This window comes from Dermacentor variabilis, chromosome 1 (assembly GCF_050947875.1).
Source record: "Dermacentor variabilis isolate Ectoservices chromosome 1, ASM5094787v1, whole genome shotgun sequence".
In the NCBI taxonomy this organism is placed as follows: domain Eukaryota; kingdom Metazoa; phylum Arthropoda; class Arachnida; order Ixodida; family Ixodidae; genus Dermacentor; species Dermacentor variabilis.
Window position 1 is genome coordinate 190,123,861 of NC_134568.1, and position 22,292 is coordinate 190,146,152.

The 22,292-nt window shown below is 46.8% G+C and overlaps 1 protein-coding gene across 1 annotated transcript in view; it reads left to right on the plus strand.

Annotated features, from left to right (window-relative positions):
* LOC142590007 (importin-4-like) overlaps positions 1-22,292 on the plus strand; it is a 114,117-nt gene that overhangs the window by 44,641 nt on the left and 47,184 nt on the right. The window contains exons 12-14 of the mRNA XM_075701815.1: positions 2,988-3,041; positions 11,131-11,240; positions 22,085-22,193. Coding sequence (XP_075557930.1) covers positions 2,988-3,041; positions 11,131-11,240; positions 22,085-22,193 — 273 coding nt within the window. The remainder of the gene's footprint in view (positions 1-2,987; positions 3,042-11,130; positions 11,241-22,084; positions 22,194-22,292) is intronic.

Below are 22,292 nucleotides of genomic sequence, written 5' to 3' on the forward strand. Positions count from 1 at the left end.
ATCATAGTGCTCGCGAAAAGACTGAGACCGACTCTGACTGCGGAGCTTTTGTCAAAATGGAGCACATTGTAACACAAGCAGACGATCCTTGCTGTGTGCAGGAAGTGCTTAAGTGTACTGAGAAATTGTTCTTGTGCATTCTCTTTCTGTTATTCCTTTTATAGAAACAAATTAACTCACATTCCAACTATTACGAACAACATTTGTTCACCATAACGGTGGAAAAATTATCGATGGCGCCCCCTGGGCAGCAAATCGGATAGCTCGCCATATTGACGTCAATTAGGTGATTTACGTCATATGGGTAGGGGCGGCTGAAAATTCCGCCAAGCAGTGTGCTGCGATCGGCAGTGATGTACATTTTTAAAATCTCATAATAAATTACAGGCTTTACAGCACTTAGATGCGTCAATTAATGATCAGAAGGACCTACTCTAACGACTCAGTACGTTTGTACAAAATCATCAAAATCGTTTTGGGTCCCTTTAAAGGGAAGCTGAAACGGTTTTCAATTTCTATGAATTGCTGGGATTGGGAAGAACAGACCTAATAATTTACGGTTCCGAAATTTTTTTTTTCATTTTGTTAATATAACGGGCGGAAATCGCTTTCTAAATCACCCGCGCGGACACGCCCCCATCGCTTCCCGGAGTGCCGGGTGAGGACGTTGGCAGAGGAGAGAACCGGCGAGAGGACGTCATGGGCGGAGACCGAGCCAACCGAGCTGCGGACCGGCGTGCTGACGTGCTGGCATGCCTCTTTCCGTCCTGCGCTTTACTGAACGACGCTACGAGAGATCTGCCGCCGCCGCTCACGTTTGTTTTGCGATTTTCGTAAACTGTTCTTTCCTTCTGTGCTGCGTGAGTGCCTACAGCCAAGGGCGGCCAACATGCCCTCGTTCTGTGCAGCATTCGGCTGCGCGAACACAGGCGGGTGAGACGATGTGGTGTTTCACAAATTTCCGAAGGAAAAGAAGCTTGCAGCGCAGTGGGTACGTGCGGTGAGGAGAGATAAGTTCGTGCCGACGAAATCAACTGTGCTGTGCTCGGACCATTTCCGCGACAGTGACTATCATCGGAGCTTGACAAAAATGCGGGCAATCGGTATTCCAATTAAATCGGCGCGACTGAAGCCCGGCGTTGTTCCGCGTTGTTCCGCATCACTCTTTTTCCATTGGCTATATCATTTTCACACCTGTGTGTAAACTTCTTGCCTTGTCCAGCCGGTTCGACTCCTTTCTGGGCAAGTGCCACTTCCAGTACTGCCCTGCTGAGGCACACAGTCCTGAATTGTCTTCAACTTGTTACGCACTGCGTGCGCTTCTGTTTTTTCCTAATCTCTTGCACCTCCTGGCAGCGCAAGCAGTTCTCTTCATCTTCCATCAATACGCAGCACATGCAGGTGCACCTAGTTTAATGAAAGCGTGATTAGGCCCACATTGATGCACTGGAGAAATACAAACATTTGCAGCCATTAACGTCTGGTAACACAGTTTTAGCGTAGCCGGATAGCCTTACGACAAATGCGCGAAAACGCGTTGTTGCTAGCGTTGCTATACTCCGTTTCATACATCAGGTGCAACGCTGTGGAGGCTTGAGATACTTCTTGCAGTGGCTGCGTTCGCACTTAGAAAAAGTTCGGTGTTTCTTGACCCGATTTTTCAGAAAGCTTTCCATATATAAGCTCAGTTCGGAATGAAAATAAAAAAAGAATTTACCCATAGAAACCATCCGTGTACTTATACGGCTGCTAACACGTTCTTTTAAAAAAATTTTCTTTTCGGTATTTTTTAATTGCAGCCCGTCGTGGCAGCTTCACGTGCATGCTCGCGCGAGCAAACGCCGCTGGCACGCTGCGAAGCATAGACGGAAACGCGCGCAGTAACAAATTTTGGTGACCGGACTTCGAGCGTAGCTTCCACAGCGATGCACCTGAGGTATCAAATGGAGTGTAGGCTTGCCTATAGTGACATTCGAAGTACGGTTCAGTTATCGTGTTTACCACACGGCGGTGCTAAAGCTGCCTAATATCTTTATGTCAACACTAGCATGGAGCACGCATACCGATTCTTGATCGAGCCACACTCGCAAAGTCGTCGAACCATAGTATGAATATTGCACATATAATACCTCTGGTCATCTCTGGATGTGTATGATAAGCAACTTCCATGACTGTACCTCACAGCACTGCATGTGCGCGCTTTGAAACGCGGCACTTATGTTCGCGATCGTGTATCAACGCTGAAAAAACCACGGGACTTTAGACAAGCAGCGGCAAGGTGCTTGACATCGCGGAATTGCACCCTTGTAAATCTAATGAGAAGTTAGTGCTTCGGCACTCTTCCAGCAGCATGTTCCCAGTGACACTTTAGCGCATTTTTTCTCCCGTCATTGCAACGTGTAGCTACATGAAAAAAAAGAAACATATGTACCAGCTAAGATTTCCAGCGCGCGAGAAGGTGCACACATCGCTCTCGCTGTTGGCACACTCAATATCGTCGTTGACTCTGTTGCCGCCATCGTTTTCCGTATCGGCTGTGGGTTCAAACATGTACGGGGACAATACAAGCTGTCGGAGACAGCGAGAACGTTCCATCTTGCAACTCAGCTATGAAGCCAGAAGAGCAGAACCGCGTGCTACTAGAGAGAAACGAATGGTGCTACGCTCTGAAACGGAGACATGCGGCGGCGCCGACCGGCGACAACCGCCAACGACGTCACAGCGGCCCCGACCAATCACGGGCAACAGCGGCGTTCGCGCGATGCCCTGAGGCGCTGGTGCGCGTTTTCTTGGAAAAACAGCCGCTTGCGTTTGTTTCCGCCCTTTTTGAACCAGATATTCGTGTTCAGCGGACTCAAAACTGTAGAATGCCGCAGAGAACTCATTTTTTTCGAAAAGTGTTTCAGCTTCCCTTTAAGGTTTGGCTATTCTGTTGGTATAGATGGTGCATCTGCTTCTTTCTTTAACATGTTTCCTCATGCTTACAGCTCATTGACACCATGGCCCTCCACCTTCCTCCAGAAAAGTTGCTGCCTCCTCTGGTAGGTTCCCTGTTTTTGTGAACTCTTGAGTCTAAAAATACATTGGTGAAGTTTGATGTCGATAAGAATTAACAGCAACCCACATTAGCTATACCAACACATGCACCAAGTGATGGGCAGTTAACGTATGGTGTAGAATTTTTCAAACATTGTATTCTCAGTCCATATGTTATCAGTAGAACAGCGAGCAAATACATCAGCTATGTTTTAAAGGGTGTACTGTCTGAGTTGCTCAACGTGATCAGTTTCTCAATCAGAACTTTCTAAACCAGTGGATAAAATGAAGCAGATATGTCACCTGGCCACCAAAATTGCCAGATTTGTTGCCCCTCGAATTTCTTTTCTTGAGGCCTATGTGAAGAATGAGGTTTTGCATCCAAACCCACAACGTTGATGACTGTGCATGCGCATGCACACGCACGCGTGCACACTATATGTGGCCAAGCAAGCGCTTACTGTCGGGCACCCTTTATAGTATTAACTTAAACAATCGAAAAGGCTGCATTCATTGTTTCCTATTGTATGGCGGGCACACAGAAGGAGTGAAGGCTGTGGAGGCAAGGGACTTTCGGCCTAAGGAACAGGGCACAATGCGATGTGCTGCCAAGCAAAGCTCTTGACAAGGTCAGCCGTGCAGCTAGTGACAATTGTTGTCTGGATGCATCAGTACTCACTACTTAAAAATAAAGAAGTGGTTGGCTTGTGTAATACAGACCATGCTGACATTTCTCACACGTGGGGTTTCATAAGCTTCCTAGGCACTCAGTTCTAGTTTTCCATGGCAAAAAGTGAGGTTTCCTCTTGCTACAGGGCTTAGGGGAAGGACTTTTCATGTATTTTGAATATTGATTCCACAACAAATCATCAGTAGCAGCAAACCTTGAATTGTCAAATGCTGCCAAACTGCAAGGAATTCTATGTATTTTGAATACTGATACCACAACAAATCATCTGCAGCAGCAAACCTTCAATTGTCAAAAGCTGTCAAACTGCAGTAATTAAAAATTGACATATTTTAATAAGTGAAAAAATAGAACTGATCAGATCTTTTTGGATGTCCATCAATTCTAGTATTCTGGTATCAAAAAAAAATATTTTTTTATTGCTCTTTAGGAACTTTTGGCAATCTTGAATCTACAAATGCACCTGGTATACAAAAACGCTGCACCTTGGGCAATAAGGTAGCCTGGACATAGTGTGCCACTCGGCAATTTTATGTCATATTTTGGTAACGTCCACATATCTTGGTGCTTCCTTTGTCAGCTTGGTAAAGATTCATTGTTCAAAGTATAAGCTGCACTTCAAATACATTGTCACCTTCTGAGGTGCTGCCAGCCAAACATACACGCCTTACATGTGATAGAGCACTCCTAAAAACCCTGTTATACGCTGTCATTTCCACTGTGATAGTGATGATCCACTTAGCTTAGATCATCACTATCACAACATGATAAGGTAGTCTAACACTACATCTCTCCAAGGATGACTAGCTAGTGTTGCCATGGTGTCTTAGTCTCCTACCATGAGGGAAAGCCATCTTACAGGTTTTGCAGTTATTATTCGTTGCAAAAGACATTACCTGTACACCATGATGTGAAGGAATGGATGCAAATTAGAAAGCTAGTGAACATTCTTGGCAGTTTGCTCAACCTGCTAATCTGCTACATGTATCATTTGCACCCGTTGCAAGATCTTTTCTGCTGTGCTTCAGGTTAATTGTTTTAACATTGAAGTTGCTGGACACATTTAAGTAATGTCCATTAAATAAAGGGTGCGTTTTGCCCTGCTTTTCTTTTTCTGCATGTATATGACACATGAAGTTTTAACAAGATTCTTCAAAAGAACAGTTCTCCTTCATAACAGAAATTCCTGCTCAAAATATAGCAGTTCTACTGCCCCTAGAGCTGATCCAAAAGCAATAGAGGCAGTTTTCACTTATGCATTCGCAGAAGGCTGCTTTACTTTGCAGTGTGAACAATCAGTCCAGATGTTTGTTTATATCTACGTAGCATTGCTGTCACACCTACGGCACTTCGGTTGTGTCGGGATGCTTTTTCTGCTAAGTGATAGCTATAGTAAGTGTGTTGCACTGGAAGCTTTGCATTCACATGCCATACACAGCAGTGGTGCTGATAGGACTGTGCATGTTGCAAGTTTTCAGATTATAAAGAGAAGTGAAATCCATTTTGTTTAAATAATGCTATAGCATTTGAAGAAATTTGTAGTTTGCAACAGGGCCATATGTGGGTGTCAGTTGACATGCAAGCTGGGTTAAATTATTTGGCAGTTCGAACTATTTCTTATTCAAATACGAGTTCAAATTTTTTACATACTTACCTGACCTGTTAGTTTTCAAATTCAAAAGTCAAATGTTCCCACTGTTGTAGGTATGGTGCATGAAAGGTTGCCTTTGAAGTGCTTGCCAGGCCCTAATTAATTTTGGATGGCTAATTAGCAGCACTATTGTAACTTTGCCAAATATAGTGAAATCCTGATAATTACAAATCTCTTAATTCCAATTGAAGGATAATTCGAACTAGTATCCTGTTGGTCCCGGCATAGTCCTATTTACTTGAATAGTGAAAAACTCCAGTGAATTCAAACTCCAGAAACTGCATGACCGTTACTTCTAACAAAATCACTCACTCCCATGCACCGCTTTTCAAACAGACCCGAGCCAAAGGCAAAGGTTCAATCGTAAAAATGATGAGGAAAGACGTGCAGGAAGCTTCCCATTCGGCTTGAAAGGAGCAAGAAGGAGGAGACCCCAGCACATGCACACCACATTCACTTACGACCCCACCTCCTCTCCTCCTAGCACACACTCGATCACATAAGTCTCCAACAAGGCCATGCGGGAGTACAGCAAGCTTCAAGCTACCATCCTTCTCGGCTCGCCCTAACACATTTTTTCTCACACCCACAGCAAATGGAGCGTGAGGCATGATCTTGTCAGACTTGAACTTTAAGGGAACGTGGGCTTGTTCCGGCACATGTCATGGCGCGCTGATGAAGCAAGATAAGATTTTTTCAGTGCCAGACGCAGTGATGGCTTTGGTTTTGAGCTCTGTACCGCACCATTGATCGAGCGCTGTATTTAAAGGGGCTCTCCTTAGTTGAACTATGTTTTATTCAGATAAATTTACGGTTCACTTAGAGGTTGAATTAACGAGGTTCTACTGTATCACTGTTACGCATCACCTTCAAGTGAAACCTTAAGGTTAGTACCATCATAACAAATTGGAACACAAAAAAGAAAGGGCAAATTGTATTAACGCTTATGCATAATTATTCAACAGTGCAGCTTGACATTCACCACTTGGCTATTTTCTAAGCATGATTATAAACGTTTGAATCATGCCGCTGTCAAAAATTCTGGTCTGCTGATTTTGACTTCTTCTATAATGGTGCAAGGCATAACCAACTTTCGTATGAAAACTTTCGTATGAAAATTGAGGGAAACTACTGCATATTGTTGCACGAAACTAAAAAGAAAAGCACCCAGCAGCCATCTCCACTTTCTGTCATCTTGTCGCTTCCACAAGATCCAGGCACCTTTCGTGGCACAGATGACTTGTACGTTGAGGATTGGACCTCATGGTATGAGCATGTCAGCGAACAGAACAGGTGGGACGATATGCTTATGCTGGCGAATTTAGTATTTTATCTGAAAGGAATCGCGCGCATCTGGTACGAGATGCATGAGAACGACCTGGCCAGCTGGGACCTATGCAAAAAATAAACTGAATGACTTGTTTGGCTAGCCCTTGGGTTGTCAGCTAGCCACTAAAAAAGAACTTGACTCGCAAGCAGTCATTGACTGACTCGTGCATTTCATATGTTCGGGATATTTTAGTGCTTTGCCATAAAGTTGACAATGTCTGAAGCGAACAGGATCGGGCACATCCTCAACGGTATCGCTGATGACGCATTCAACCTCTTGGTATGCAGGAACTGTGCTACTGTGGATGCTATTGTCAAAGTGTCGATGATTTGAACTTGCAAAATTCTGCTTTATTACCCAGCAATTCACCAAACTCCCCACTACTACGGCATCATCATCATGCAGAGTACCACCACTGACTTTGCAATCACCAGCTTCGGACACTTTGGCACGTATCATTCGTCATGAAATAAAAACAATGTGGCCAGCCCCTCTTGTGCCCATCTCAACTGCCAACCAGCCTATGGTTTCCTTGATTCAAGCCGTGGTTCACCAGAATGTCACAAATCTAGGATTCTCCTCTGTCGGCACTGTGCACGCTCCAAACACCAACCACATTCCTCTAGTCACACTGAGGAACCGGCCCTTTTACTCATGATACCGCAACCCCACTGAGTGGAGGACACCAGATCGACCGCCCAATAAGTATTGCGTGCCCTTGAGTTGGGCACATTGCACGGCACTGCTGGAGCACCCAGAATCCTCATGCTGAAGACTATTCCCATGCAACACCACCGCGGTCTCTGTCTCTTCTTCATTAGTGCCAGCCTAATGCTGCAGTCTTCTGCTGCCTTGAAGCAATAGATGTGCCTTGTGCAGTCGATCCTGGATATACTGAACTCAAAGGGGATCGTAATGTAATTTCATATACTGATAGTTTGAAATATAAGATATGCCTATCTCAAGCTTATCTGATATCTCCACACGTCTTTGGACAGTTTCCTGAGATCGTGAGAAGCAGGAACTTATCAATTTGCTTTTCCAAGGCCATGTCAAATGCACAAAAGTTGACTTATTTTTTGTTCATGAATAGTGCAAGTCGCTCGCGCGGTGGAATGGTTTTTGATATATCCCAATAACAACGACGTCCTACGGATATCCTATAGACAACCACTTTCAGAACATGGGTCTTAGGGATATGTTTAATACGTCCTGCAGACATCCCTTAGATGTTTGTTTGGCTGCACTTTCCGTGTCATGGGGACATGCCGCATACATTTAACAAACAAATGCCAGGGCCTTTTGCACAGTGTTTGCTATAATGTCAATTACGGTTGCAGCATACGAAGTGTTACAGATACAACGGGCAGAGCACCCGCACATCAAGAACAAGTTGTAAGAGCAATAGCATCAGAAAATTTGTAAAGAATGACGTACACACAAGCTGCAGACATGATCAATTCAGATTTTAATTCCGACATGCGAGAAAACATAATTCTCTTACAAGGAAACTCGGACAAAGCCTCAATTGGAGGAAAAGTATTCACATGTATGCTGAAAAAGGTCCTTGTAGGATAACCTTAGGGCATCCATGGTAGAATATCTAAAACAGGTCCATGTGCGATATCCTTGGTGCATTGTGGCAGGATATCCAAAACTAGATGTTTGGTGGATGTCCTATTTGTGTTTGAAACAGTAAACGGACATAGGGGCATGATTCGGATGTCCTACGGACAGTGTTTTCACTATAGGTAATGATCACAATGCTAAGCTTAAAAGCCCGCATCGCCCGGGCGTGAAACTGCAGTGTATGCATCAAAATGCTTGTTGCGCATTTTTATTCAAGATAAGATAGAAATAGATGCACCGTGGATGCAAGACTAGCCTGTATCGATACACGCCTTGCTGCCATCAGCAACTTGTACTGCGAGTTGCGCGTGAAAGTGCCCGGCCGCATGTCGATTACAATCCCAACCATGTACTGTTTAAATGGCTGATCGTCATACATGGGCAATGAGCCAGGCGGACCATTGTGTCGGGTTTTAACGTGATAGCGTTAAGGAGCCCGTGTCGCAGAAAATCTGGTGTTGAATGCTGTTTCGGCTAAAAGATTTTAGAACCACCCATATCCAGGCCCTCCATGTGACACGAGGAATTTACTGAATTAATTGAATTTCTCAAGCTAAATACGTTGAAAAATTGTAAACTGCGACTTACACACAACAGACATGATAGCTCTCAGCTTGTAATTTAACTGAAAACATAATTCTGTTACGTAAAAACTCAAAAGAAACCCCTTTTCTAGCATTTCTACAACTCGCACACTGGCCGCGGCATCTGCCATTTGCGCGCGCCGGCGCGCCCGGTTCCTTGCAGTACCACCAGCTGGCATTCGCCGCCTCCGCATCGAGGCCCACACAAGAGGCCGTGTTTCTACCACAAAGCCCGCCTTCGTGCATAGTGTTCACGGCCAGCATTTCCCAGTAAACATTACGGTTACATACGCTCCAGTCGCCGGGAAGCGTGAGAAGCAGTCAGGGATCTTTGAATGCTATCGCATTCCACTCTTAAAGGTGAAGCTTAGGTGTCCTCCAAATTTTTGGAGCCCACTTCCTGTTAATATCGGTCATTCTTACTTCTCAACGGCCAAAAAAATCTGCATGTCTCTTGCATGGTGCTCAGTGCTTCAACACCTCGTGACTGGTATGTCCCTTCATTCTCGGCCTCTGGTCCCGTCATCAGTGACTGCCAATACTATGCACACACCGTTAGTTTCGAAAGTCGCTTTCAGCTTGCAGAACAGCCAAGTTCGTTCCCACTTACATGTAAGCGAGCGAGCACAAATGCAACGCGTTTAGCGTTGACCTGCGGATCACACAGCAATGACTCTTGCATGCCACTGGCGCAATGGTCTCTCCGCAAAGTGTAGATATGGCATGTGGTGGTTTTGTTAAATTCAAACTGTTATGTAAAGATCCATCCAAATGGAGGTAGGGGTTGGATTCGTTTTGGCCGCTCACAGAGTGCTAAAGTGCCATTTGCGGAAAGCCCTTGTTTACAAGACAAACCCAGCTGCACAGCATCTCTAGTTAAGCATGCCATCCCCAGCGCCCACTCAATGAAAAGATTGAGTGTCATCCACACTTTCTTGTGGAACACTTATCAGACCAGGAGGCCTTTTGTGTTTTTGAAGCATAATGGCAATCTGTTCTTGCCAATAATGAACAGTCACAGTTCATCATCATCATCATCATCAGCCTGGTTACGCCCACTGCAGGGCAAAGGCCTCTCCCATACTTCTCCAACAACCCCGGTCATGTAATAATTGTGGCCATGCCTTGCCTGCAAACTTCTTCTCCAAGCCTGCAGCGATGGCGTAGAGGTAGAACACCCGCCTCGCGTGCAAGAGGTCCGTGGTTCGAATCCCGGTGCCGGCAATTTTCCACCGGATTAAAAAAAAAATCCGCGTGTTGATAAAATTGCACAAACAGGCCTGGAGTGTGGCCTGATCCCGGTAACCAGAACCGGTAACGCACTCCCTCACCAGAGCAGGATTGGCCACCCTGGTGCAGTACTTGGCCACAACCTCCTATATGAACACAACAGTAAGAAGTTTGCAGGTCACAGTTAGCGCGATCCATCTATGTGTGCAGCGAGCAAAACTGAGGGCACCCTGCTCACTTTTCCTCCATGGCAAGTACTGCCCTTTAGATTTAATCTCTTGCGTGACAGCATCTGCCGAAACAGGGCTGTTTCATATTTGTTGGGATTAGATATTTCCGATGACGCTAGAAGAGATTGCGTCTCCATTAGAAGAAGGGTACTTGCATGGGCACGGTGCATTGCACCGTTCGTTATATCGAATGGGGTGGTGAACGAGAGTTTGATGTACGCGTAGTACACTACAATACTTTTGCATCGGATTTTCGAGGGGATTTTACATTGTTATGATATAGACAGTAATTCGATATGTTCAACTGTATTTGCCTCACAAGCAAGTTGCCTTATATGCCTTATATTACCTTCACAATTTCTTCTGTAGTTGTTTAAATTACACTACTAATTTGTTGTTTCTGCTTTGCCTGATTATTTAGAATATTCAGTATGAAATAAACTAAACAGATCTGATTTAACAGTACTGTTTCCCACTAGATTTCACCTCTGAAAACAATGTAGAATAATTTTTTTTTTCCTGTACTTGCTTGGCAAACTAACAAGAGAGAAAAAAATAGGAAAGTGTTGGGGGGGGGGGGGGATTATTTCTCATCGTAAGATAGAGGCAGAATACAAAAACAAAATACTTCTTTCAGTGCTATACTTATTTCTTCTGTGGCTAAAAATTATTCCGCATGATGTAATTGTTTATTGAGGTGTCTGCATTATTCCAACTGACACTAATGGTTCTGATTCTTTGGTGAAATGCAGTTTCAGCATGTTGACAAGTATGTGAAAAGTGACAAGGCCTCCCAAAGACGGGCTGCCTATCTTGCCATTGCTGTGATTGCCGAGGGGTGCTCAGAAGCCATTCGACAAAAGTGAGTGGGAATTTTGTTGTTTAGAGAGCCGTGAATGAATAATTTGTGTGTCTACATGCATTTGTGGGTAGGCAACAGAGTTTTGACCAGTCTGCCCAACATACTTGTTTCTATATTTAACAAATTTTTACCGTAGGATTTAGGCATACCACATATATGATCAATAATTGTGATATTCTGCCTCTGATGAACCAAGCTCCCAACGCATTTGGTTGTTTGACCTTAGTAGCAGATGGAACATTCTAGGTACTGTGCTAGAACCATACCGTTATCATGTTTTCAATCAAGGCAACATTGTCCCTCTCTAGTTAATATAATGTAATGTAATGTAATATAGTTAATGTAGTGTAATTGCCAAATTACTTAACACTCATATACTAGCACATAGAAGAAAAGAGCATACACAGCCTGTTGTAATTTTGTTTGACGCTGTTCATGCTTCAAGATGATGAACCAACAAGCCCAAATTCTGATACATTTGAAAGGCTCACCATATTGAAGTAACTGGCTGCAGTGTGCTTTGGCTGTCATATTCTCACCACAGAGAATATCCTTACCTAATGCGACTTCCACTGAAGGCAATATGAAGGATGCTAATCTATGTGAATACTTACACCTGCTCATGGTTCCTGCTCTGCCCTGCCTTGCTTTTTTATTCTGTTTGTATGCTAAAAGCCTTTTCAATTTCTGACCACGACACACTCTCATGATAACTTCTTCCATTCTTTGCAAAATATTTCTCCCCTAGAATAAATTGCCATAGGATGCATGGTACCAAGAAAAGAGGCCAACACATCTGTGTAGCATACAAAAGCGTCTTTTTAATAAAAAATCAAAGCTTAGCTGATTGAAAACTGTGAAACTTAAGTCAGCCCTGTAAAACTTGCAGTTACGGATGCATGTTGCGTTCATTGTTATACATGTATAGTACAGTAGAACTTCGTTGACACGATGCCATATCGTACGATTTCTCGGTGCCCTTGTTCGTGATTGACAACACAAAGAATGGCTCAATACGGTTACGCTTCTTTTTTATTTCTTTTTTCCCCCTAGTTAATATGTTTCTAAAAAAACACAATCTTTCATCACCAATGTTCAGTACATTGCCAAACTGCAATCATATATGTTTGCTGGTTGTTAGATCCCATGTGAACAAAAAAGATCCGATGCACGCCAAATCGGGAGCATTAGATGCCCTCCATGGCAGCTTACCCGCAGTACACACACTCAGTTTCCTCTTCCAGTACCAGCAAATCGTTTCACGAGTCACTACACTGACACTCGCCACCAACCCTAAAGCGACGTCAACAAGCTACAGCGATGATCAACAAATTTCGCCATCGCGGAGGGCAATCCGTCGCTGTCACTTGTCAAATCGCCAGTTTTTGGCCAGCCAGAAAATTTCACTTGTCGCCTGGAAGTCTGCACGACAGCTTCCATCGGGGACTGTGTGATTGCACAACATGGCAGCAACCAGTTTGTCCACTTCAATCTGAATTCTCTCTGACAAATTTCTGTCTGCTGTAACCATGGGTCGTCAGCGCGGGAGAATACTCACTGGCACTTACTCGCGCTCACCTCCACTCACTCGCACTCACCTCCGCTCACACTCACTGGCACTCACTCACACTCACTGGCACTCACTCGCACTCACTGGCACTTACTCGCACTCACTCACACTCACCTCCGCTCACACTCACTCACACTCACTCGCACTCATCTCCACTCACTCGCACTCACCTCCACTCACACTCACTGGCACTCACTTGCACTCTCTTCTGCTCGCGCTTACTGACGCTCACCTCCACTCACACTCATTGGTGCTCACTCGGACTCGCACTCATCTCTACTCACAGTCACTGGCACTCACTCGCACCCACATCTTTAAAATGAGTGCGAGTGAATGTAAGCGAGCATACAGAATTGCTAAATTGACTTTCATGTTAAGAAGAGAACAGCAGAGTGCAGGTGGCGGTCTTGTAAAGCAAATCCAACGCATTTGTAATGGGTGCACTGAACAGTTCCGAGGGTAATGTCTCTTCGTAACCGAGGAGGCAGGTGACACAGAGCAGGAACAGCTGGTTGCCCGAATGGCTCACACTCGTGCCAAGCACTGGCGATCCGGCTGGCTCACTGGTTGCACAGCAGGCATGGAAGAGACGATCTGGCTGGCCTTGTTCTTGTGCTCTTCTTCTTCATTACAGTTACTCCGGTGCAAAAGCGGAGCCATCCTGGCGACTCACGACATGGAGACGAGCGGGTCATAGAATTGTTTCAGGCAGCGCACGTGAACAACAGCCCGTCCACGGCGGCGCTTGTCTAATGTCGACGTAAGCGGCTCTATGACATAATTGACCGGAGAGGTGCGTTCGACGATGCGGTATGGTCCATCATACTGCGAGAGAAGTTTTGTCGAAAGTCCAGGCGTGGTAGAAGGCACGGACAACAAGACAAGGGTGCCGGGAGCGAAGTTCGGATTCGTAGCGTCGCCATCATGATTGGCTTTTTGTCATTGTTGATCAGAGGAGGTGAACTTTCAGGCTAATTGACGGCACTCCTCGGCGTATCGGGCGACGGCTGAAACGGGAGCACATTCTGACGCGTCTGGTGTATAAGACAAAACCGTATCGTTGGTATGGGGAGGATCGCGACCATAGAGAAGAAAGTATGGAGAAAATCCTGTGGTACTTTGTGTAGCCGTATTATATGCCTACGTGACAAATGGGAGGACGATGTCCCAGTTTGTATGCTCCGATGAAACGTACATGGCGAGCATATCACCAAGGGTGCGATTGAAACGCTCTGTAAGCCTGTTAGTTTGAGGATGGTACGCCGCGGTGGTCCGGTGAACTATGCGGCATTGAGCAAGCAGAGCTTCAACCACCTGCGACAGCAACACACGGCCTCTATCACTCAGCAGCTCCCGACGTGGGCCATGACGAAGAATGAAACGTGGAGTAGAAAGGATGCAACGTCACTGACGGTCGCTGCAGGTAGAGCAGCGGTTTCGGCATAGCGTATAAGGTGATCAACTGCGACAATAATCCATCGTTTTCCAGCGGGTGTTAGTGGTAGCGGCCCGTACAGGTCAATTCCCACATGGTCGAAGGCACGAGCAGGGCACGGAAACGGCTGTAATAAACCGTGGGCCGGATGAGGCGGAGATTTGTGGCGTTGGCATTGTGGGCACGAGCGAACAAACTTTTGGACAAAAGTAAACATTCCTCGCCAGTAGTAACGTTGCCGCAGGCTCTCGTATGTCTTCAAAACGCCTGCGTGTGCACATTGTGGGTCCGTATGGAAAGACGCGCACATGTCGGAACGCAAAGTCCTAGAGATAACCAGGAGCCACTTGCGACCATCGGGCTGGTAGTTGCGTCGATACAAGAGGTTATCCCGGACAGCAAAATGGACAGCCTGGTGACGCAAGGAGCGGGAGATGGGAGATGCAGGCGAGCCAGAAAGGAGATCCAAAAGAGAGGCCACCCAAGGATCCTTGCGCTGTTCTGATGCAAAGGTGTCAATGTCGACTGAGGACACCGCCTTAATGGTGGAGAGGGAGGCCGTGTCGGCTGGCAGCGGAGAGCGGGACAGAGCGTCAGCGTCAGTGTGCTTGCGACCTGAGCGGTATATGACGTGTATGTCGTATTCTTGAATGCGCAGAGCCCAGCGGGCAAGGCGTCCAGACGGGTCTTTTAAAGAGGATAACCAACAAAGGGCGTGATGGTCAATAACCACATTGAAAGGCCTGCCGTAAAAATAAGGGCGAAACTTCCCGAGTGCCCAAACGATGGCCAAGCATTCTTTTTCTGTGACGCTGTAATTGCGTTCCGCTTTGGTCAGCGCATGACTGGCGTAAGCAACGACGTATTCGGAGTAGCCAGGCTTGCGCTGCGCAAGGACAGCGCCAAGGCCAATACCACTGGCATCAGTGTGCACTTCAGTTGGGGCGGTGGGGTTGTAGTGTCGCAGTATAGGCGGACACATCAGGAGACGGCGTAAGGTCACGAACGCGGTGTCACAAGCAGGAGACCAGGAGGCTAGGTCGTTGGCGCCACTTAAGAGTTGTGTCAAAGGTGATATAATTGAGGCAAAATTGCGAACAAAGCGTCTGAAGTAAGAACAGAGGCCAATGAAGGCACAGAGTTCTTTGAGTGTCTTAGGTTTCGGAAACTCTGTCATAGCGCGGAGTTTTGATGGGTCGGGACAAATGCCGTCATGTGATACGACGTGACCTAGAATCATGAGCTTGCGCACGGTGAACTGGCACTTTTTCAGGTTCAGTTGCAGGCCTGCATTGGTCAAGCACGTCAACACTTGCCTAAGGCGAAGAAGATGCGTGCTGAAATTAGGGGCAAACAGAATGATGTCGTCGAGATAGCACAAACACGTGCTCCATTTTAGGCCGCGCAAGATATTGTCCATCATTCGTTCAAAGGTAGCATGCGCATTGCATAGGCCAAATGGCATCACATTAAATTCGTATAAATCATCTGGCATAATGAATGCAGTTTTAGGGTGATCAACTGCTGACATCAGGACCTGCCAGTAGCCCGAGCGTAAATCCAACGAAGAGAAGAATTTAGCGCCTTGCAAGCTGTCCAGAGCGTCGTCAATGCGCGGTAGGGTAGACGTCTTTGCGCGTTATCTTATTAAGACGGCGATAATCGACGCAGAACCGAATGGAACCATCTTTTTTTGTGACGAGAACCACCGGTGATGCCCACGGGCTATTGGAAGGTCGAATGACACCGCGCTTAAGCATGTCGTCCACGTGCTCACTGATCACCTGACGCTCCTTGGCGGATACGCGGTACGGGCGCTGCCGCAATGGCGCGTTGGAGCCAGTGTCGATGTGGTGGCTGGCGGCTGACGAGCGAACCAGAGTAGGCTGACCGACATCAAAAGAAGAGCAGAACTGGGCAAGCAGGTGAAGAAGCTGGGAGCGCTGCTCGGAAGTAAGGTCATCGGCAATGAAAGGTGTGAATAAGTCAGGTGATGGCGGAGCAGAAGTGGAAAGTGCACAGAAGTCAGTGAGCTCTGCATACGAAGCATCCGGCACGTCGGTTATAAGCATGTCATCAAGAGGCTGAACATGGCCAAGTGCTTCGCCGCGAAGAGCCATCAGGGCTGTAGGAAACGGATTGCAGACAACGATGGCGCTGAAACCGGCTGAAATGTCAAGCATGGCGAAAGGGAGGGGAACGTCTTTGCGGGTCATGAAGAGTTCTGAAGGAGTGAAGAGGACAGCGCCACAGAAGACGGGAACAACGGCAGACGAGTACGGCGGTATGGCGATGTCTTCTCGAAGAACTAGTTTAGCGGGAAGAGAAGTGGCGCCGACGAGGGGCGTCACACAGAGGCGATAATTCGACTTCAGCACGTGCACAATTGATGACGGCGTTATTTCGCGAAAGAAAGTCCCACCCAAGTATCACGTCGTGAGAACAGGACTGCAGAACCACAAACTCCACAATATAGAGAACGCCCTGAATAACAACTCTAGCTGTGCATGCTGCTGAAGGCTGAACTGGCTGGGCGCTTGTTGTGTGAAGAGAAAACCCAGAAAGTGGCGTCGTAACTTTTCGTAAAGCACGAGAGAGGCGTTCGTTTAGGACAGACACGGCTGCTCCAGTATCAATTAGCGCAATGGTAGGGACGCCGTCAACAGTAAGATCGACAACGTTCGAAGGTGACAATGAAGGACTTGTACAGATCAATGGCGATGCAGTTCTTGCCTCCTGAACTGCAGTGCTTAGTTTTCCTCTTGCGTGGGCGAAGGGCGCCGACGCATGGGGGACAACGAGCGGCGACGCGGGGAAAGTGAACGACGTGTAAGGACCGGGCGCTCGGCTGGTGGCCTGTTCGACTGCCGACTAAAATAAGTGTCATGGAATGGCTGCGCGTTGGTGTAGGGAGGTGACTGCACAAACTCATCAGAGTGCAGCATGCGGTGGCAGCAGAGTCGTGCAACATGGCCGGGAATACCGCAGGCATAACATATGGGCCTGTTGTCTTGCGTGCGCCAAGGATTAGTAAAGGCAGGAGCAGGTCGATGAACGGGACTATGAACCGGTGGTGGCAGCCAAGGATGTAGCGCAACGAGTGGTTGACGAGGGGGCTGCACGGCGACGGATGCGTAAGTAAGTGGCGCGGCGGCAGGGTACTGCTGATGCTGCATTGGTAGAGCCTCAGCAACTTGGTCTTCAATAACCCGCCGGAGCGTAGGAACGAGCTGTGTAGGAGGCTGTTGCGGCAGCAGCTGCTGTAGCTCAGCGAAGGGTAGCAGAGAAAGCTGACGTGCAACTTCCTCCCGCATGAAAGCTTGGATTTGTGTGAGCAAGGGGGAGCGATCAGAGACGGCTGTCATGGAAGAGAGGGCCTCATCAGCCACTGAGGGGCGCCTGGTCAACTCGCGCTGCCTCCTCAACTCGTCGTAGCTTTGACACAAGTTTATGAGCTCTGCTACGGTGCGCGGACTCTTGGCGATCAACATTTGGAAAATGTCATCGGCGATGCCCTTCAAAATATGCTTCAATTTGTCATTTTCGGGCGTAGAAGCATCCACACATTTGCATAGGTCGAGAACCTCTTCGATATAACAGGTGAATGTTTCACCGGGTTGTTGCGCTCGCTCTCGTAACCGCTGCTCGGCACGCAACTTGTGGACGGCAGGGCGGCCGAAAACTGCAGCGCAACTGGTCTTGAACGCGGACCAGGACTGCAAGTCGGCTTCGTGATTTTTAAACCACAGGTGAGCCACTCCCGCAAGGTAGAATATGACGGCATTTAACTTGGCGGTATCATCTCATCGATTGTGCAAGCTCACCCATTCGTACGTAGCCAACCAGTCATTGACGTCCTGTTCATCCGTACCGCTGAAAACCTCTGGATCGTGTTGCGAGACAGCGCCAGAGCAGGCAACGGGGGGTGGCGGCGACGTCAGCTGGGGAGAGTCGGGCATGACAGGAGGCAGAGTCCGAGACCGGAGTTCCAGGGTGTAGATGTTCTTGAGTACCCCGCACCTTCCACCAATTGTAATGGGTGCACTGAACAGTTCCGAGGGTAACGTCTCTTCGTAACCGAGAAGGCAGGTGACACAGAGCAGGAACAGCTGGTTGCTCGAACGGCTCACACTCGTGCCAAGCACTGGCGATCCGGCTGGCCCACTGGTTGCACAGCAGGCATGGAAGAGACGATCTGGCTGGCCTTGTTCTTGTGCTCTTCTTCTTCGTTACACATTAAATAAAAGAAAGTAAATGAAAGGCGCAGAGCGTTCGCATGAGCAAGCCGTTTATATCTGCTTCGTTCTCCTGGTTATGAGCGTCATCTTGTGCTTATTCTATTTTGCAGTGCATTTACGTCCGTCATGCTACACTTAACTAAATACATCCGCTCCTAATGAGGTGCACGCTCAATGTGTGCCAGAAACAGCCCCTTAAGTGCGGACCATTGTGGTGACAAACCTGCAAGCATAGAAGGAATTGTACAAAATCCTGGTGTTTACAGCACACAAACGCGTTCTCTGTGTGGCGAGTTGCTGCAATATTATCTTGCAGTTGCGTAGTATGTTATAGCAGCTTAATTACCGTAATGCTGGCTAATAGTGACCAAATATCAAGCACATAGCAGACGCCCGTCGCTTTGGCGCAGCTTGCACAGCGGAGAAATGGAGAAATCCGGGGGGGGGGGGGGGGGGGGCAAAGCAGCGCAGCGGCTTGGCAGTTCTCCGGAAAAACTGCACCCTCCCAGTATTCTAGGTCACCCCAGCACGGTTTGGTCCAATCAGAAACGCTGGCGCAAGATCGGACCATAAATGGGCATAACCGTCTCATGCATGCACATGCAAGCACCCAGCGCCAACTTGTCAAGTCTGCAGACAGGTAGAAAGGGTGAGTGCCCGAAGGAAGAGTAGGCACCGCTGGTACACACACTCGCACGTACACGGCGCTCAAGACTTCGAACACTCGCGTCTCGGCGAGTCGTCGGCGATTCCATAACGCCTTGCGCTTCCCGGCCCTTTGGCGCCGTCTGCAAAGGTCTTCCTGTGCCTGATTTCGAATGTCTCTGCGCTTTGCACTCGCTAACAGTTGCCACACAAGCAAACCATAACATTAGCTACGGTGGAAATTAATATACATGCTGAGCAACTTGTGTGAACAATTTTTTTAAACCTGTATCGAAATTTTGGTTGAATAGTCTGATCGCATCATTGCGGATCCTGTCATTGTATTTTTCGTGATTTCTATTTTTTACTCATACCAAGCGCACTGCTACTAATCATTTCATCTATTAATTCTGCTAGTGTTCTCTATTGTATAAATTACTTGATTGTTCTTTTTTTGTATTTATATGTATGCCCTCCCTGCAGTGATCTCTTGTGAGATTGGCAGTATTCCTAAAAGAATAAATAAACGCTACGTGACTTTCGTCTGCCTGCTTGAGCGCATTCACTCCACGCTCTTTCCGCTGCAGGAAAGGAAATATTTTTCCACCCTTGGCCCGCCTAACAACGAGGATTGAGCGGAAGAGCCATTCGCACAATAAGTGCCAAGAACACGACAAAACTGTATGAATTACAGCAATGTAGTACGTGCAAGTTTCGCAGGGCTGGAGATATTGACCTGGCCTCCTAACACTTTCGACGAGCAGCAGACAGCAGACGCAACGCGACAAAACAAAAATAAATGAAACGCAAATATGCTCCTGAACTGCACAAAAATCACATGATTTGAGCAGGTTAACAGTGCGCTCTGGTTGTTTCTCAAGTATTACACAATATAAGATATGACGAAAACACATGCAAAAGCTTCAGAACTTATTATTTAATGTCTCAACTTGCGTAACTATATGCAAGCAGCTCCACACCTCCTGAGCAAGCGCAGAAACTGGGAGGGCGAGTGTCAAGTGATGAGAGGAAGCGCGGCTGCAAGGCGTTTGGGATGAGGAGATAGGTCTCTGTGCTTAGTTTTTTCAGCCCTGAAGAAACTCGTTAATTGGAACATTTTCCCAATTTTATTTCACTTTGCTGCCAAAGCAGTTTTGGGTGGAAATATCGCAAACATGGTCAACAACCCAGAGTACCTGTAACCCTAGAATTTTCGTTAAACTGAGCACAATAAGATACGTTGGCTTTTGTGTTTATGCTATCGTTTGAGACTTTTCTTGTGGTTCTTCCAAGCACCATTATATTTGAAAAGTAGCACTGCTAGGCTCGACGACAGGGGTTCGATCCCCGGCCGCGGTGGCCACATTTCGATGGGGGCGGAATGCCATAACCCCAGTTATTCAAAGTTAATCCGGAGTCTTCCACTGCACCGTGCCTCTTAATCATATCATACTTTTGGAAAGTAAAACCCCGGAAATTATATTTGAGATGTTCGCTGAATCATGCGTAATGCATACACCATAAAGGCAAAGTTTTCAAATCCCCCCCCCCCCTCAGCCATCCCCCTCCCTTGCTACGCCTACGATCACCAGAAAACTACTTGGTCGAGTTCCAGCGGCATGCTCGTTAGCCTGAGTTGTCAAAAATGCTTTTTTTTTTTTCTTTTTTTCTCGCGGTGCCGCAGCAATGACGAAGAGAGCAATAGTGGCTCTGCTGCAGCTGGGCGACTTAAATGAGAAAGATCATGGCCCAAATTTCGCTTTACCAACGTTCAGCGATGGTCACTTCACTCTTTTTAATGAATATGTACTGTCACAGCCCCAAACTCTCTCAGCCTATCTATCTGTCATTGACATGAGACATGTGCATGCTTGCCGCCCATGCTTGCTAAGCTTTGCTTCGGTCTCACTCGGGCAAGAGAGTGGGAAATAGAAGGAGAGATTGACTGTCCGTATACTTAGCATAGGTCGACATTGCGGGAGAATACCCACTCACCACAATTTTTCCAGGCCCCGCACTCACTGGCACTCACCTCCACTCACACTCCCTGGCACTCACTTGCACTTGCACTCATCTCCACTCACTGGCACTCACCTCCGCTCACACTCACTGGCACTCACTCGCACTTACCTCCCCTCACACTTACTGGCAATCACTCGCACTCATCTCCACTCACTCGCACTCACGCCTTTGAAATGAGTGTGAGTGAGTGCACTCATGAGTAAGTGTGCCGACCTATGGCTGTAACAGCAAAAAATAAATAGTAAAATCAGTCATCGCTTTGTCTCATCCCAAGCCGAGGACAAAGTACAAGCATTGCCTTGTCGTTATTATTGAGATTAGTTTTTTTTTTTTTCACACTTATGTGAGAATTCAGCTGAACAGAGTTCGTATTATAGACAGTTCACTGTATATTGAGAGTTGCTCAACTGCTAATCATGGTAATGCACAAATCAAAGCTTGGAATACTGGGATGTTAAAGAAATCCATCCCAAGTTACCTGAAGCCAACCTCGAGTGGTGAAAGGAAATGTTGCTGGAATTGAAAAGTGAATGTTTATGTGTGTGTGTGTGCGTGTGCACGTGCATGTGGTGGGTGGGGGAGTTTCCACAGTGTGCAGCTTTGCAGTAATTTGGCACATATAATCATGGACATTGTGTTCAGTGCATTGCAATTGTTGCACCTTGTTTTCGGCCTCTTTCAATTCACTGATATGCTATACTGCACTGTGACAGCACATCAGAGGCACCAGACATGGCCTACAATACAAGGTTAACGACCCACAAACAAATCATGCATTGTTTTAAAAAACTTGCGAGATGGTTCTTTCTGCATTTCCTACCATGAGATGCTTATCCTAATTAAATTATTAAAGGGGTTCTACTTATGGAGATTGCTTTATAAAAATTGCTCAATATCATTTACTGATTTGAGTCACTATGGTTGTTTTACCCAGGCATCTGTCAGCATTTGTCCAAGCCATCTGTGAGGGTGTCCTGGACAAGGACGTTCATGTTCGGAACGCTGCTCTCTTTGCATTAGGCCAGTTTGCTGACTTTCTGCAGGTAAGCCAGACATACTTGTGCCTGGTAGGTAATGTTAGGGCAAGATTTGATCCTGTGCATGATTCTTGTTGAAATCATAATTCAGTTTGCTCTTCTGCT